This window comes from Chenopodium quinoa, unplaced genomic scaffold, assembly GCF_001683475.1.
Source record: "Chenopodium quinoa cultivar QQ74 unplaced genomic scaffold, ASM168347v1, whole genome shotgun sequence".
Classification (NCBI taxonomy): domain Eukaryota; kingdom Viridiplantae; phylum Streptophyta; class Magnoliopsida; order Caryophyllales; family Amaranthaceae; genus Chenopodium; species Chenopodium quinoa.
The window spans coordinates 18,654,876-18,674,417 of record NW_018742204.1 but is presented as its reverse complement, the minus strand read 5'-3'; the positions used below and the strand labels follow the sequence as shown (position 1 = coordinate 18,674,417).

The 19,542-nt window shown below is 34.9% G+C and overlaps 1 protein-coding gene across 1 annotated transcript; it reads right to left on the bottom strand.

Moving 5' to 3' along the window:
* Positions 1-885: 885 nt before the first annotated feature.
* On the bottom strand, positions 886-18,485 carry LOC110721096 (protein PHYLLO, chloroplastic). The gene is given in 25 exon segments (XM_021900224.1): positions 886-1,713; positions 2,964-3,071; positions 3,187-3,344; positions 3,422-3,724; positions 3,955-4,416; positions 4,922-5,065; positions 5,981-6,148; positions 6,437-6,682; positions 6,793-6,948; positions 7,084-7,195; positions 7,284-7,412; positions 7,498-7,623; positions 7,997-8,155; positions 9,531-9,598; positions 10,680-10,970; positions 11,700-11,924; positions 12,481-13,047; positions 14,390-14,488; positions 14,747-14,941; positions 15,007-15,111; positions 16,608-16,676; positions 16,796-16,855; positions 16,945-17,046; positions 18,113-18,225; positions 18,393-18,485. Coding segments are annotated over 23 exon segments (4,254 nt in total). The 5' UTR covers positions 17,026-17,046; positions 18,113-18,225; positions 18,393-18,485; the 3' UTR covers positions 886-1,490.
* Between the last annotated feature and the right edge of the window lie 1,057 nt (positions 18,486-19,542).

Below are 19,542 nucleotides of genomic sequence, written 5' to 3'. Positions count from 1 at the left end.
AGTACTTTGATCGTAAAATGTGGAAAGCAATTCAATATCAAACTAGTAACAAATCATTGGAATTATTTGAGATGTTTTGGACAATTTAAATCTCAATGGAAAATACTCACAATGATGCCAAATATGGACACTAAACATCAATTGACGATTATAGTTGCTGCATTCACACTTCACAATTTTATTCGATTACATGAGTTGGATATACCCATTGATAGTGGTATAGAAATCGAACCAAGAGCATATTATGATTTGTTTAACGAGAATCATAAGGCAGTAATGAACGAAGTACAACTTAATATAGCGAAGGAAATTTGGAACTTCTTATGATGGAAATTATATTTGTAAACGTTTATGATTTGGAGCTTATAATGAAAATTTAATTATTATCGTTTATTGTTTGACCAATAATAATAATAATAATAATAATAGTAATAATAATAGTAGTAGTAATAATAATAATAATAATAATAATAATAATAATAATAATAATTTGTATTTAATTTGAACTTATCTGATCTGAACTTATTTTTTCTGATATGATCTGATCTGAACTTATTTTTTCTGATCTGAGCTGAACTTATTTTTCCTGATCTGATCTGATTTGAACTTATTTTTTCTGATCTGATCTGAACTTATTTTTTCTGAAATAAGTAAAAAATAAGGTGAACTAAACAAGGCCTTACTTTGGATGAAAATGCCTTTTACCCAGTTGATCCTGATTGTACACAACCAGTCATGCAAGTATAAAATTTGTAAAACATTTGTTGTAATGATCCGACTCTAGACTCTTACTGGCTATACGACCATGGATGGATGATATTATTGCCAATTGAGGACACTAGAGCGCATGGCGCAGCAGTGGATGACTAACTAACAACGGAACAATTACTGTAAATGATTTGTACTTCTATTCAGTTTTGCTGTTAATGTACTTGAGGATGACCCATATGAAATTAAAATTGTTGTTTGGTTATGTACCCTATTCCTATTCTTGTACAAGCTGCAACTGAACAAAATGTATTTTTCCATATTCTGTTCCATAGTCCATATCAGCCTTGTAATAATACAAGAATTCACTTACATTTAAACATTACCAATACAAATATACTAAAAGTACAGTATTTCAGAGTACATTTCTCAGTTGGCTAAAGTGAGCACACCCAACAAGAACTGTAGTTTCCCTCCCTATTCGGGATTGTCGAGCTAAAAACATCATGGCATACCCAGAAAAGGTCTCTGCCCAAAGCAGATTGTATTAAGGATTGCTCATCACAGTTTACTGAGACAGCTATAATCAAACTGTAGTTGTACTACAGGAGTTAATTCAGATAGCAATTCCAAAATTCAACCTGTCCTTTTATTTTATTAGCATGTTATTTTGAGAGATCTTTATGGAGCACCTTCACATGGATGGATTGGGATGCGGGCAAATAATTAGATGGCTAGAATGAGCTTACTTATAAGTTGACAGCAGATTTCAATGTTCCTTGCTAGCTTGTTTTTGTCAAAAATTGTCTCAGTAGTCTAACAAGAGCTAGAGGATTTTCCAAGTGAACAGCATGTCCACAATCAGGAACTTCAACTGCTTCATAAATTGTTGTCTGACCCATTACACGGCTGATATTCTGACTGATACTCTTGAATTTCTCATCTTTTTCTCCAACAACAAACATAAGAGGTATTTTGCAGTGTTTCAAGTCTTCCCAGAGTGGCCTGTTAACAAATGAAGGTAATGTTCAAGCAATGTGGTAACATTTTTTTTCTTTTTTTTTTTTTTTTTTTTGGGGAAAGGGGTGGGCCCCACCTTAATTTCCTATCACAGGAATATCAAAGGGGTATTACCCACAGGGGAGGGGGGATATGAGCCTCGAACCCGGGTCACTACCATGGGAACTGAAGCTTAGCTCCACCGGAGCTATAGGCTTCTTGCTCAACAATGTGGTAACAATAGTGGTAAGAATTTGAAACCATTTGAAAGTGCAGCTAACATGTATGGCTTTATGCCCACTAAGGACCTGTTCTCATTGACTAAACTATATTGAACTGAATTGAACTGAACTGAACTGAAATGAATATTTTCTAAGAGAAGGAAATTAGGAGCTGAACTGAACTGTACTTATTAGAGCTGAGCTGAACTGAACTGAAAATAATTGTATGAGAACAGGCTATGTTACTCGGACTCTTTCATTTACCTCACGTGTCCGTGTCGACACGACTCGTGTCGGACACCGACACCGACACTTGGACACTTCATTTTTAACTAAAAACAACACTTTTTTCAAGAAAATGGGCGATTCCGATACTTGGACACCCGTGTCTAATTTGATACTTCATCCAAGTCCAAGTAACATAGAGAACAGGCCCTACATGTAGAAACTCTGGCATCTACTTTGGAAGCCATAGTAGTATGCAGTTTACAAATGAAAACATAGATGCAAAAGACAGACTAATTAATTCATACAAGATAGGTGCTATGTGCTTCTATTCAACGAAAAAGGCAAGTGCTTTTACAGACAAACACTAAAACTTCGTACATGTATACCGTATATGTCAGTGCTTATAAACTTAGCAAGTCCTTTGAAAGATCAAAGGACAGTTTTATTTCTATTTTTTTTTATAAATAAAGCGGAAAATGGATTAACTAAACTTTATATTCAACAGCAAAATATCTAAGCAATAATACTTGCTGTCTTGTGGGTTTTTCTTACAAGACAGTTTGATCATATGACAACAGTTAGCTCCGAACCTTTTAAGAGGTCATTATATTTTTCAATGAAACACGGAAAATTAAACAAACACGAATAGAAAGGCTCTAAAGACATCTAATAACTTAATAGGGTTTATAGTAGAGAGTTTGAAAGACCATGAAACAACACACAAAAAAAAAATAAAAAATAAAAGATGCATATAGTGGCCATGAGAGGGGGAAGGGGTGGCAGGCTCATAGAAGAGTAAAAGCTTACATCTGCCTTCCAATACTCAAACCAGACAAAGCTTTTGCTAGACCATGAATATCATGATGCTCCAAGCGACTTGCTACAATCTTATCATAACTTGGGTGTTCCCTGAAACTGTAAAGCAAACTATGTAAGAAATCCTGGAGTTGCTATTAGCAGCACCCTTTGTACAGTAGGATAATGAGAACAGATCCTAAGTTCGGAATCCATAAAGAGAGCAGTAGATTACCTATTCCACAAATCACTGCTGTACCAATTTTCCAGAAAAGGCACCAAACCAAAGGAGATAATTGACTGTGCGTGAGAATCATCTTTTGCAGCACGAATCCTTCTCTCGATTTCATCTCTTAAACCAGGACTTCCAGAAATCATTACAGCTCCATCAATCTACAAAAATATTTGTTACTTGTTGCCAAGAAAAATAAACATATCTGTATGATTACAAATAACATCTATGGTGATACCTGGCCGCTGAATCTCAATGCCATGTACAATGCTATCCTGGCTCCCATAGAGTACCCAATAAGAGTGACTTTCCCTGTGCTAATTTTATTTATCAACTGGCTCAACACTGCAGCAATTACTTCAATTGATAAACTTTGCCCTTCAGTTGGATTGCCACTACCATCAAGTGATTGTAATTTTGAGCTTCCATGGCCAGGAAGATCAACAGACAGGCATTTTGCAGATCCTGAAAGGGCTGTCATGATTGGGGTCCAGTCTTCACCAGTTCCCAGGAAACCATGAAGAAATAGAAGTGTATTTCCCTGCACGAAATCTTAATTATGTCAGAGAGAATGGTTGTACATTGAGTATGGATTTGAAAATTTGAAAACAACGGTTAGATTTCCTGAGAGGAAAATGATGAGTAGCATAATTTGCGACTACTATGCACTAAATTTGAAGATCAGAAAATCAGAACAAAAGTACAACCAGATGCAAGAAAAGGCACCAAGTACATCTCTAGAAATTAAGAGAACATAAAACCAGTACATACATCTCTCCTTTCTCCCATCTCTTGCACCTTAATCACATAAGAACAATCATCTACTTTCACGCCAAGATGATAAGTAGATATGCTATCTTCAACAGAACTTCTTGAGATAGCATTGCAGTTAACTTGAAAATTGCAGAGGACACGATCAGCATCGTCGATAGATGCTCCTACAAGTCTACTCTTTGGCTGTCGGCAAATAACAAGTGGATCAAGCGTTAAATCTTCTTTCAGCCATTTGTATGTTCCAAGACCATGAGCTACACATATTCTCGGTTTCTTATCTACTGCTTGGGATATTTCTGAACTTCTCATCTCAAGATAATATGCAAACTGAACATAGGAAGACAATCCGAGACTAGTTTCAAAGGTTGCACTCACAACAGCCAATTTTCCCTTAATATGAGCCCACCGTGCAATTACTGCTGCGTTTTCAAACCCGCCAACAACACTTGGCTTAATCACCTAACAGAAGAAAAACAGCAATCTTAGTAGAGAATTGATAGTAAAGAACAATCATATCAGTGTGTTCAGTAACATCTCTTACATGCTAAAAGCAAAAACTCATTATTGTAAACTTTAACGCTTCTTTATTTTCGGACAAGGAGAAAGAAAACAACTAAGCTACAAGTAGAATCATACAAGTAGAATAATGCCCAAAATGTACAAAGAGCAAGGGAAAGGGAAAATTTCGGGGCCAAGATACAGAGACAAATCAAGAATCCTGTATCAATTATCAAGAACCACTGCCATTTAACCACAAACATGATACCGACAAAGATATGAAAATTCATGTCCCTAGATCTAACAAAAAATGGTGTTCTATTGAGCTTAAAATTTTCCTATAAGAAGCTAGGTATTATAAAGATAAATATGCTGATAATTTAGTAGAGAGGAAACAACCACTAAATCACAAGCAAGTTTGTAAAGTAATGCAAACAAGAAATTAGTACAATTTGCCTGAACGTACAAGAGCCACCACTCCTGGATGCGTGAATCTGGCCAAAGAATCAGATAGATTTCCTTAAATATTGTCAATTGTTTCATCTAATGCAACAGGCAAGCCAGTATCTTCACAGAACCTCAAAATATCTTCTTCACACTGTACAGGTTCCTGAAAAACAATGAAGGTATAATGTTAAACAACAATAAATTCCAACCCAGGGTAGACTTAACTTGACCAAAGTGTTTTAGTTCTATAACTACAATGTAGAAATCTATGTTCATATCATCCAACCAAAATCACAATCAAGTTAAGTGCAATAAAGTTTCTTGATCTTCAATTTTAAAACATTAGACTTCCTCCGTTCCTAAAAGTTATACACACTTACTTTTCATGTGGTCAAAATAAAATTTGACCGTAGTGTATGATTGATATACAAGGAAAAAAAAAATAGCATGTAGGATCTTGTTAGAGTCATGTGAATGTAATTATCAAAATTTGAACTTCTCATAGTTTCTAGTTTCTGTTGAAAATAATAAAATAGAGATGAGAGAAGGGAAAGAATAATAAAAGTTGTATTCAATCCATTTTAAAATTGTACTACATTGCAACATATATATATAGTGCAAAATATAACTAAAAATAAGGAACATAATCCCATGATCATTGATCATGCTAACATTAACCCCCACTAAACTAACCCACTACTGTTATGATTCCACTAACATTAGGAGTTAACTAACCACTAACAATTTGAAGCAAATATTCCAACAGTTTCTACAGATAAATAATTGAAGACATTAATGGTCAAAGAAGCGTATTGGAATTTGGAAAAGTTAGACAAGCTGAACTTTCAGAAATGGAATGCTATATTGGGCTGGGCCAGAAAAGATATCAGTTGAGAAAGATTATAGGTTAATCAAGCAACAAAAAAAAAATGTCTCTTCCACCTTTCAGCATATAAAAAATATAAAAATTTATGCTTTATGGAAGAGACACTGGAAAACACAGTGCTTGAAATAACCCATAAACAAGCATCAATTTTTTTTATAACAAGAAACAGAAGTAGAAACCTATGAGGCATACCTCTATATATTGTAAGCCACAATCCTTGACAAGAGATCCAAATATGATAGCCTTTTCATAGGTCCATTTACGGTTAGCATCCACACGAAGTTCAATCTCAGCACCAATCTTTCTTCTTATTTCCTTAATCACTGCACCATCTTCCCTTGGATCATCTCTGCGACCTACCTGTGAGAATACACAGCAGTCTTATAGCAGGATTTAGAAAATGCAGTTCAATCTGCAAGTCACAGCTTAGAGCCAACATAGGTAGGAATAAAAGAAATTACGAGAAACAAAACACTTATTTTATTTGATGTTTCACTCCTTCAAAATTATCAAAAACTCCTCCAAACAATATTTGCATCAAAACTGTCTCTCTTAAGTTTTAAGGCACCCAAATACCATCAAACTCATTTAATTGTCACTCAAAAATTAGGAACAAAAATCTAAATTTCATTGTATTACAAGTATTACCTTTACTTTAATAGCACGAAACCCTTCTTCAACAAGAGCAGATACAGTACTTGCAACTTCATATGGACTCCCTTCAGCATCAACAAGGGCACAGATATCAATGCTTGCTGGCTGCTGGTTTTTGACATTGATTTGAACTGGTTGAGGCCAGAGTACACCAAGCAAAGTGCACTTTTGTCTTGCAGCTATAGCATTCAAAGTTGCCATCTCTAGGCCACATCGAACACTTGGGAATAGAGATCCTGGCTGCAGAAAAAGATCACAAAGAAACAATACAGTAAGGTATGAAGGGAAGGTTGACAGCACACAGGAATGGTGCCACTTATTCCGCAAAAAATGCTTACTGGATATCTTACCGGAACTCCAATTACTCTCCATATCCACACAGAAAAAGCCTCTCTCAACAGGGGAAGTTGATAGCTAATAGTAGCTCCTTTTAGAACATGGAGAAGGAAGCGCAGCTGTTCTTCCACATCTTGCAAATTTTCTTCATGAATTTCAAGAGGTGCAATCTGTTACTAAAATCTATTAGACTTATTTTATGATTTACCCATGGCTTGCATATTCTGAAGAACACAACTTTCAATTCTATCACTTGGAAAACAATGGATCACCATATATAAATCAAGTACAATCATATAGCTCACCTCACCAAACCCAGTACTTCCATCATCAAGAGTCAAAGCTAAAATGAAGCCTTGTCTAACATAATTTGACAGAGTTCTGTCAGCTGAAGTTGATGGAGCAGCAAGGCTGACTCTGCAACCATAGATGAGATTTACATCTAAATCACTTACTGAAAATATACACAGTGTGAAAACCCTTACAATGATAAGTATAAACTCACCCATACAACGAGTACTCCAATTTGGCAACTTTAAATAAGAAATCATTTGCAGAAGATTCTGGAGGAGAAAATTGTGATAGAGTCGTGAAAGCATGAGACACCGCTTGGGCAGCATAATTTTGCAAGAGACTATAAGAAAGAGGTGATTGTCAAATAACTTTTGCTTCAATGAAAGGCAATCAGTTAAACACAGAATGAGATGCATGAAAATAACCTATGAAATGATGCATTAGTGTTGATCGCGCCTGAAACTTCTATGACACAATCAGCATCATCCTGTTGGGATGTTAATAAAGCTTCATGAAGTTCCAGTTTTGTCTCTGCCAGCAGATGCTTTACACTGCAATTCCACCAGTCTTGTGAATCATACAGTCAAAATATAAAATAAAACCTAAAAAGAGAGGAATAGTCAAATATGAAGCAAGCAATTGTAACTCTAAAACGAAAGTACAGGTTAGCATACATCCAAATAGTCACATTACTCTAATACACACAATTAATGATCAGAATATAATGAATTCCCAGCATTCAGTTTACTCTGAACAACAAGGCTTTCAATTAGACATCTATCGTAGAAATTTCCAATATTCAAGAGATGATAAAGATGTAAGAAACAAATGAGATTATTGACCTTCCACTATAGCATCATTGGGAAAAAAAAAATGGAAGTCCTAGATTGAAGGAAATTATAAAGGATATAGAACTACCATTACCCGTGTGCAGCACATAGCTCGTTGACTGAAATGTGATGATTATAATAGAAATACTTCCCCAATATTTCAGAGTCAATTTTTTCTGCAATTGGAAGGAAACTGAAGATCCCACCACCACGATTGTTGATAACAAGTATTGTCATAGGCTTCCGCCCCATCCTACAAGCACAAGTTAGCAAACAACAAATTGTTAAATTTTGGAATCCTCAAGTATGACAACATTGTCAGCAACTTGTCAGCATATATGCCAAATATAAATTACAATATTAGCACCAATAACAATACTAAATAATTCTACAACTTAAATCCCGTCACCGGCAAGATATAAACCAAGATGAAGAGAATACTAAAAGATGAGGAATAAGAAAGGTTACGGTAGTATAATATCACGACTTTTTGGTGGGGCTGGTATAGGACCTCAGCTTGCAGGACATACATTAGCACTTTAGCAGACTGGATTTAAAATACAACCCAAACAAAAAAGAAAAAATAAAATAATGCCCTGCATCACCTTTCTGGTCTCAACCACGCCCTATTAATAGTCAAGGCTATACCAAAGTTTATTAGGCCTTTAACAGACTAGTTTTGCGGAAATATCTTCCATATTATTTGGACTTTGGGGTAGCTTACATTTCCCCTTTTTGGCAGAACAGGCTATGCTATTCCTCTGTCGGTTCAGTCAGATAAATCACTATTTTTTAGAGACACTGGGCATTTATAGAGGTGAAAAATGATACCTTTTCTAACTTGGCATACAGTGGGTTCATTTAACAGGAAGCTGACTGAGACGAGGAGTATAATCTTGCTAATCAGGAATATAGAATCATAGTTCTCATGTACAGTTCCCGTACAGTAAGTACAGGCACTTCAACAAACGTAAGTTTTTGCATCCTTCAGACCTCCATATTCATGCAGTCTTATGAACTAAGAATATTGAACGGGTCATGACTCAAGAGCAATCTATTATGCAGAGCCCAACAATACATTTTATTTGACAAACAAGCATGAGTGTCTCATTATCATGCTGTTTTCCTTCTAAACAGGATATCCTACAAGATACAAGTTTGTGACAATCATAGAACCAAATAATAACACTCATGTAGGTATGCCACAGATTTAGGACACAAAAAATAGAATAATAGGAGAGCACTATAAGATTGCTTCTACATCTGGGCCATTTTGGAGCTTCAAGATCAGGGAATATTGTTCATAAGCTAAAATATTGAATGCTTAATACATAATCTCCAGCATCTATAGCAGGCAATATGTAAGATTTATGCTGTGCGTTTTGAGAACGAATTCTTTAAGGCTATAATAAGTGAGATGCCCATTCTGACTACCACCTATACGTATTTCCTGATTGGCAGACAGCTAGCTAGCACAGCGAATTTGTTTTCCCAACTTTTTTTCCTGACATATTGTATCGCGCCTACCAGACATTCTAACAATTCTAAGAATAAAATTGACTGCATTGTCCATGCTAATGGCAGTATGGTACCATAGAGAAGAAATTTTAGTGTTTGAAAACTAATACCTTGAACTCAATATTGCCAAACCATTTGTATCATGAAGAAAAGAAACATCTCCAATTATACACAATGCCTGACAAGAAATTGATTGTCAATAACATACTCTATAAAACCAAAAAAGTAATAACATAAAGAAGATTTTGCACCTTGAATTATCTTAAAGAAGAAATTTAGGGGCTACAAAAAATACAGATTTTTGTGCATGCAAATCAATTAATTGGATACAATGACAATGCTTCCACGAACAACCACAGGATTAAATTTGCTGGTTCTCTATTAGCTTAGCTCTATAATAAACCAGCATATTATGGGTAGTCTAATATTATTCAGTCAGTACTCAATAGTCATCAAATATAGTATGAATAACAGAATAAGGGAGAGTAGGCATAGAGAAAAGCCATCCAAAATGTTTGAGTTTTTATTTTGTTAGCTTTAGAAGAGGGTCAAGTGAAAGTCTCTCGAATACTTGACATTAATCTTTATTTTCTGAAATTTCAGCTTTAAAACAAAATCACCAATCTCATCTATTTAGAATAACCTGTATTATGCTGGTTCATACAAAATCACCATTTTCATCTCTTTAGAATAACCCGTATTATGCTGGTTCATTACAAGTACTGCAATGTCAGCAGAATAAAGTCGTAAAACTATATGAATTCTTAAGTACACTTCTGGTTTAAGAGAACAAGTAATCAAAAGTAGAGAAAAATGCACCTAGCTACAAAAATTTGTCAAAATATGTTTTCAACCTGATCATGAAATGTTGTGTACTTGTCAATATGTTTTTTCAAAGTCCTACTCCCTCCGTTCTTTTTTATCTTTCCATTTATTATTCATATAAAACGAATAAGTAAGTGGAAATTAGGTCCCCGTTTTAACTTTTTAGGTAGGAAAGAGAAAGTTGTTTCGAAACATTGGTATTATTATACAGTTTTATGTGGACAATGTGATGGGGTAAAGGAGTGATATAAGGAATAAAGAAACAGTAGGAAGATAAAAGAACATATCAAAACGGAAATTAGGAAGATTTTTAAAAAAATAAAATAAAATTGAAGGAGTATATACTTCAAAAAAGCTAATCATACACGAGTCTCATGTAGTAATAAAAAATAAACACTAATACATAGAAATTAAGTATAACAAAGATGTATTACCCTTTTCTTGCATCCCACAGCAAAACCAGCAGCTGTACTTAGCAAACCGTCAATACCACTAGCTCCTCTATTGCCCGCTATGTGTATCCCTTGACATAGTAATGCTGACTGAGATGTTTGATTGGTGCAACTTACAAGTCCTCGAGAATACATGTCTGCATCACGTATAGCCATGCTATTTCCAATGAATAAAACAGTATCAGAGCCAACTACTTCTGAAATTATATGTGCAACATGAGGTTCAGTCAGAGAGTACTCAGAGCAGATTAGAAAAGATAACTCCCATGCCACCTGAAAGAGAGCATCCAATCAGAGTATAAGAAAATACAAGGCCAAGGATAAGAAATTTTAGAAAATGTCTATCCTAGTCAGCACAGAATATAAGAAAGACACCAGTGTACATGCTTCATGCTTGTGAAGAAAAATGCTTCGTATATCACAATTAGTGCTTCATTTTTATTAAAAAGTACATCACAATTAGTTTGGTAGAAATGAAGATAATCTTGCTAGCTCTGAGTGTTAACCTGTACAGTTGTACCCCAATGACAATAGAACACTATTCAAAGGACTGTTAAAGTAAGAGTCCATTTAAAAAATGTTAGGGGGGGGGGGGGGAAGGGAATATTTCACCATTTACATGTCTTTAGGCTGGTAGGTGATGCCTTTATAAATGTTATCAGTAGTACAAAATTATTTGTTTGTCTTTACTTCTGCTAATTCTCATGTAATAAGAGACATCCATTCCTCCATCTTTGTCTGCTAGCATCCATAGCAGAAATAAGCCCTTTGAGAGTTCACAGATCAACACATCAACATGCCTATCCAGTCAAACAACCATATCTTTTGTATAACAAATTAACTGTCTTCCAACAAGATATTGCATATTGTCAAATAGTCATCTTAGTATACTCCTAAAAGCAGCACTCATTGCCTTGCTAAATGCCAAACTCAGTTTCAAGATTTCAAGTAGAGAGCAGAAAAGCAATTTTGTGAATGCGAATTTTAAAGACATTAAATTACCACCGAATTTGCAACTTGCAGAAAACTACTCCATTTGCTGCTTGTACATGGAAAAGTGTCTTTCAGCAGACCCCCAGTGAATTGAGAGATTGTGCTCTGAATCCGATGCGTCACTATGTGTGATGGATCATGTCGACAAGGGTGCTTGTTAACCATTATATATGAACACGGAGAGCAATGTTCCAGAAATTGAGAAATCCTTTTACTTGTTATCTTGCTTCCAACCTGCAAACAAAGAAATTTACCGTAATTAAAATGTAATGGACAGCAAGAATCATGACTGCATGAGTCATATAAATAGTGTAGTAATGTTACACCATACTAAAGGCTGCAACCAGCTTTAGTCATTTAAAGTGAAAGGTCTGTTGCAATACTCTGAAAGCTACATACAAACGCAATCTACAATGGCACTCCAAATTATATTACTTCATAATGATTGAATTAATCATAAGAAATAACAGGTCAGCTCCAGCGTCCCATTATTTCTAATGATGACTGAATATCAGCAATAAAAATTTTCTACCTCTATTCTACACAATTTACTCCATAGATTACCTAAAGTCTCAGCCTTCATTTTTTTGGGGATGGGGGTGGATGTATTCTCCAATATGCAATTTAGAGGGAGTTTAAATGCTGGAGAGGGTCTACAGAATTGCTGCTGGGGAGAAAGGAAAGAGAGAAAAGAGGCAATTATATAAGAGGCAGAGATAGGTGCAGCTCTCCACTATATAAAACAACTCTCAAAGACAGAGGACATCATATAAGCAAACAGAAGCATTACCTGAATAATTACATCTAATTCTGCCCATTGCCTAACTGCATCACAGAGCAGCACGTGATCAAAGTGGTCAATGAAAATAAAGTTCTTCTCATATTCACGGTAAGAAGTCAATAGCTTTCGTAATCGTAAGCCTGACAAGATGTCCACCACAACAGGCCATGAAAGATGTTGAGCTAATGCAAGAGCTGCCCAAATCTCATCTTCTTGGTGTATAGCACCAACGACTAATAGCCCATGCTTACTATTCTTAATCATCCTTTCAACCTCAGATGTTAGGCCATAAGAGGCAGCTTGTGCATAAGACGATTGCACTTTGATATATTTAGTAAAAGGTTGAGTGCTTGAGATCCAAACATCCAGCTTGTCTAAACAGCTTCTACTCCAAATTTGGGGACTGTTATCCAATGGTTCCCTAAAAGAGCAGTTGATTTGAACAGGACCACATGGTGAACAAGTAGCCCAATTGACAGCAGAATCAACAGTTGTGAGAACCATTCTAGCTTTGATATGATCAGTTGGTGCCGTAAGATTGAAGAAGAATCTCACATAAGAGCCAAAATGGTTCACCTATAACATAAGCAAAGATGTGTTAGATAATTCTTGAATGTTAAAGAGCTGGAAGCTGGGAGCAGCAAATCATGCCATTGGACGTGGTGTAATGACAAAGAACAATTCGCCTGATATACATAAGCCAAATTGCATCTGACTTAATTCACATAAAACGAAGGCACATAGCATAGCATACATCGAAAATGAATTTCAAATTAATCATGTACATGACTCAGTGACTGGGGGTATGTAGACATAGTATACCTCAACAATGAACTTGATATAATGTAAATGGGTGACAAGTGTGCTAATGCATGCTATGGAATGTAGCACAAATGTTAAGTTCAAGTGTCAACTTTCAGTCCTTACTCCTTACTCTTGTGATTACACACCAACACATCATTTTCAACTCACTCACGAAAAAAATAACTTACCTACCCTGAACCTGACATACAAAAATAGTTAATTACCCACCCACTGTCTTTCATGTTCTATATTTCCTCATATCTGTTACAAACTGAAAAGCACCGAAAAACCCAAAGGACTAGTCATGGACATGATTCACAGCATATGCAGCTTTGCATTGCACCAGTTGTGCATTTGTAAATAATGTTTATTTATGTCAAGATTCATGCCCTTGATACACAATTGTGGTGGTTTAATGGGAATAAATGAATAATGAGGTCTAAAACTCTAAAAGTCATACCCTCTACAAAAAGGGAAGCAGTCATTATGAGGTGAGATTTCCACCAAAGGGAAGTAACAGAAACAACTTGTGTCTTCTGCCACCTTGCTTTAACATCTATCAGACTATTGGGATGCCTAGGGGATTGACCTTACCATCATGAAGGAAAAAGAAAAGATGAGGAACATCAGCTTCGGACAAACCACTCAACCATAAGGCAAGTTAGAACACAAAGAAAATCATTAACTCAAAAGAGCTAATTGGACCCTCTATCATAAATCACATCATCTTCTTTATCATTATAAGATGAAAAAAATCAACAGCAATTCTGACTGAAATAAAATGCTACCAAGCATAAGTCACATGCATCTTTAGTAGGGTACCAAAATTTTGATCAAATGTTTCTGTTAAAAGCATCAGAAACCAAAACAAATAATGTCTTTGAGCTTAATAATCTATAAAAATATAACAAACACTGGTGAAGTTTGAACAAACAATCATATTCCACAGGCCGACACATCTCAAAATTGACAATATTAATTCATATAAGACTAAATCAAAGGACACATAAGAGTATTATACATCTTTGAGCTACCATATGAAAACTTATATCAACCATATAAAACAGTTAATGCCATTTTCAAGTCATTTTGCCTCATATTACTAGTTGCAGACCTGATCTATTGCTTGATTTGCTCCAGCAGCATGCAATTCTGTAGGGCGATCAGCGGTGAGCAATACTAGAGGTACAAAATCTTGACTAGCCTCCACAACCTAAAAAGACAACACCATTTGCCAATTAGAGCTTCGGAAAGGTTCAAGCCCAGCTTAATTTCCACTATGCATCCCTCATGCCCCCATAAAACTAATTGTCAAACATACTATAGGAACAAAGTTCAGTACATGCTTCATATTTTAAGGTATCAACAAAGTTGTAAGTGTAAAAGTTGTGATATTACAATGTAGCAATACAGTGACTTACTGTGCATACAAAGATTCTCAAAACAAGAGACATGATTCTGAACTACTTACAGCGGGGTACAGATTTGAAACTGCAGTCCCAGACGTTGTAATAACAACAGCAGGTATCCGAGATCCTCTGGCATACCCGACGGCATGGAATGCAAGTGATCGCTCATCATAGCATGCAATACAAGTTATACGTGGATGAGCTGATGCTGCAATTGCAAGAGGAGATGACCTTGATCCTGGAGCTATACAAAAATACTAAAATAATACTAAATCAGGCAAGTGCACACCCATGCAGAAACTTTTAGATGGATACCACGCACCGTTAAGCCAAGTCGAGAACATTCCTCAACAATAAGCGATGCCCAGACAGAATTGATGTTGGCACACTCTTGCAGGATAGAACTTGTTACACTGGTATCATCCAACTGATTATTAAAAAGGCATAAAAGACTATTAAAGACTTTTAATATTCCAGTAAATTATTGCTTCAGCTTACAAAGAAAAATCTGCAACTGAAATAACTACTCTTTAGTCGAAAACAATCATCAGTTTGAAATAACTTCTTATTGTGTGCAAAAGGCTAAAATGCTTGATTAGGATCATGAGTCTATGAAAAGGTAATGACCTAACAGGCAAAAAAGACTATCTCACAAAGGAATCCAAGGGTTTCATCTCTCTTTTTAAGGTCCACAAGACAAAAACATAAGAAGTATTAGACAGCAATGTTAGGAAAAGTTCATCTAAGTAGCTGACAAATAGATACTTTTCAAATTAAGGGCCTGGCAGAGATATAGTCTATCCTGTAATAACAAAGGTAACCCTCTACAGGGGAGCTTCATGAAAATTGAAAACAACTGGTTTGATGATATACAGGGTATGATAACCAGAGGAAACCAAAGGATGACACTGATAATAGGTAGGAAAATATGTTATGAAGTCAGAATAATTTAACACATGCAGCTTCCAGTCAGGTCATCAAAAACATGAATTCAACCACATTAATAATAGCTAGAAGAAAATGTTATGAATGGGAACCATTAACACGTGCAGCTTACTGTTAGGTCATCTAAAATGTGAATGCAATGATGTTTGAACTGATTTACTTCAAAAATGAACTGTTGTCAAGATACACGGCTTCAAACTAGATGATGTTTGAATGATGGAACAATCACTCACAAATCTTAGAAATTCAATTTATTATGACTTATGGTAGAATTTGCAAAATCTATAACTCAAGCAGAGAAAAGGATTCTTAAAAATCTAAAAAGGATAAGGAGACTTTAAAGCATGGGATCTTTCCTTTTCATTGGATTTTTCTTTCTTCTACAAAGGTCTTTTTATTTATATTTAGTTCCAACAAAATCAATCAGTTCATTATGCATCAAATCCTTGCAAACAACAACAATATTAGAATCTTAATCCCAATTATGGGCTTGGATACATGAACCAAGAATTTATACCAACTTTTGTCTGTTAGCTTGTTCTGGCTGTTATGTAAATATAAAAAGGGGTAGTGAGGGATGGGCTAAGAGTAGTTTGTGGATTGTGATAATATTGTTGAGAGGCGTGACCTAAAGTCACCATCTAGAGATTAGTGGCCTCAAGCCACCCCCTGTAAACAGAGTTCTTGCATTTAAATGAAACAGTCACTTCACTTCCCTCAATGATTCCATCTTTTTCAATTGTTTGCTTAATATTCTGCTGTAGCATTAGTAGTTTGTTACAGAAAATAGTGTTAACCATATCTATTTAGTATAATATGGCCTTCACAGAATTCATGGGATATAACGTTAAACCATATCAAGTTTTCTTGCAACGTAACTGTTTCAGCAGTATAGATTCACTTCATAGCAGTATAGCATATTGAATGAAAACTTTACCATGACTCACTGCATCAGTAGCTAAAATAAGGGTAATATACCATACTGTTTGAAACTGCTGTCTTCTGGGAAAGCCTGATGCAGAACTGACATGCATATGCAATATTTTTCTGCATTATATTTGAATCATATTAATCGGATTTTAAATTAAAATCAAAAGAACAACAAAACCTTGCTTAGACTAAAACATGCAGTGTCATGATTAACATTACCAGGAAGAAGGGGATACCATTTCCACAATACTAGCAGCATTACTGTAACTTCCCAACAATGTGGCTTCCATGTAAACCTTAAAAAATAGGGGAAAAGAATGTCAGAATACTAAACCTGTCTAGCATTTCAATTTACCCCAGTTGTGCACTTGTTTTGATATCATACCATTTTCATCTTTCTATCCTCCACCATATTAAAGATGTTGCCAGTCGACTTCATCATGTTTGCACAGCAGTTCTCCAGCATAGCTGGAAAATGATTGATTGCCTAAAATTGGCAATCAAGAGAAGAAAAAAAATGTATTATATAATAGAGACAACAGTGGATATGGTGAACAATAAAACATGAATATGTATTAACAAAATAAGAATACTTCGACATTCAAGTAAAAGGAAAAATACAACCCTCTTTGGCACAAGATTATTAGAGAGATGATGATAAGATCAGGGTGGATCATTCCATGAATATAACAAACCAGTTCAATAACAGGCCACACGAAATTGAGCACTAAAGACTTTAGTGTGAAAAGAAATATGCATGACAAACCTCAATATTTCTCAAACTTGTTACTAATGAGTATCATCATCAAGGTTGAATTTCAACGCTTAGTCCCAATATTTCACACAAAGAACACTTAGTCTCAACTTCACACATGGAACACAAGAACCCATCAACTGTACTTATCCTATTTTAATTAGGTATAACTAATACCATGAGTCCATGACAGGTTTCTTTCAAGCATTTAAAACTTGAAAATTGACATTGTGATCCTATGACTATGACATTCAACCAAGGAACACAGCACACCACCAATGCAAGCATTTACTAATTCTACTGACGACACATTGCTATAGGCTTACCTATTTATAGCAGTTTGGTACCCCAAAGAGAGTTTTTAATGCAGCATTTGGTAAATATAGATTACACAAACGGATATATAGTTCATGGCCTCAAAATACCTAATAATTAAAGAATCATGGAAAATTCAACACCATGTGCATTTACACAAAAATTAAATGATAGATAAACTATAAGGATTATGATTTGACAACAATACCCAAGCAATACATTCACACATGTGACATGCAATGTGAAAATCATCAATAAGAATAAAAAAAATCGGCAGATTAATGTTCATAGAAAAATCGCCAATGCTTGAAGAAGGAACTCCAAATAAGTAAAACATAGCTATTTAATGTTGAAGCAGATGAACAGATATACTGACAGTAATTTACTCCAAAACACCTTGGATTATGTGAAATACCTGGATAATAATAATGAAAAGGCAATCCCAAAATCTGCGTAACTAGGGAGAAAATAAAAAAGGAGGTACCTGTAAGAGAGAATTCTCATAAGAATGAAGAGCTTGCTTGAAATTACACCAGAAAGAGTCACTCCATACAAGTGTCCCAGCTAATATGCAGAACCCTTCACATTCATTTAGTTCTATCTAGCAAATAAAACATTTCCAAATTAATAGCAGTCCTTGAATGCCACAACATGTAAACCAGGCTATCAATAGACAACATCCTACTTATAATTTCTAATTGATTACATTGGGCATTCTATGAGAATCAGTAATGATATATAATGCAAAAAGAATGCAGCGTCACCTGAGGAATTATAAAGTACAATGAATCAGTCTCATGCTTCATTAAAGAAGATTTGATGTCGTAATTGCTATCAATGAAACCATACACTGTGATATTGAGTTAATCAACCAACAAATATCTGCAAAAGATATAAAGTTATTTTCTTCAGTGAACTCTCAGCTATTTAAAAAGGGTAAAACCCTTTCCTAGTACTAAGAAATGGACTCTTAAATAAGTTCTCCTAGAACTTTTAACACTTGGACTCTTTCTTTGTAAGATATATATCTAGATTCTAGAATATATTAGCTACGTTTAATAAATGGCTTTTTGGTTGGCTTTTGCTTTTTTCATGTGGTTAAACACCATGGTTCAAAAAAAAATTAAAAATATGTGGTTAAACACCAACAACAACAACAACAACAACAACAAAAAAAAAAAAAAAAAAAAAAAAAAAAAAAAAAAAACTTCATATATAATAATCATTATTTAAAAAAAAATGGTTTGGTTAAAGGCTTTTTGGTTGGGAAAAAACCTAGTTTTTAAGCCAAAATGAAATGACTTTTCGCAATAGCTTTTGCGTTTCATCGTGATAAATGACTTTTTACTTCTTTTAAATAAGTAACACTCCCTCCACCTCAATATAGTTTGAACATTTTACCTTTCCCAATATAGTTCGGACATTTTACCTTTCCAAGTGCCCCATATTAATTCGAACACTTCCTTTGGATAGACCCCACTATTATTTTGAGACTCATCTCTTAACACTACCAAAATGTTAAGGCCTCATTCTATCTCACATTTCAATAAAAAAGATACCTTTATCCTATCATATCTACTTGTTCAAAAAAATTATACTCAACTATCACATAGCACACTCACTTTACTACTTCCTTCGTTTTTAATGCTTGCAACACATACTTTTCACGGTAAATAAAAAAAGTGGGTCTTACATGATTTAACACACTTAAACTGTAGTTGAGAGATTGTTAGGAGTATAATTAAGTGCACCACGATATTTAAATGAGGGTAATAGTACAACCTTTACTATATATATAAATAAATAAATAAATAATCCATTTATAGTGTGTTGCAAGTATTATAAAATTTCCATTTTAGGGAAGTGTTGCGGATACTAAAATATGGATAAAGTATAAGATTAAAATTTATAAAT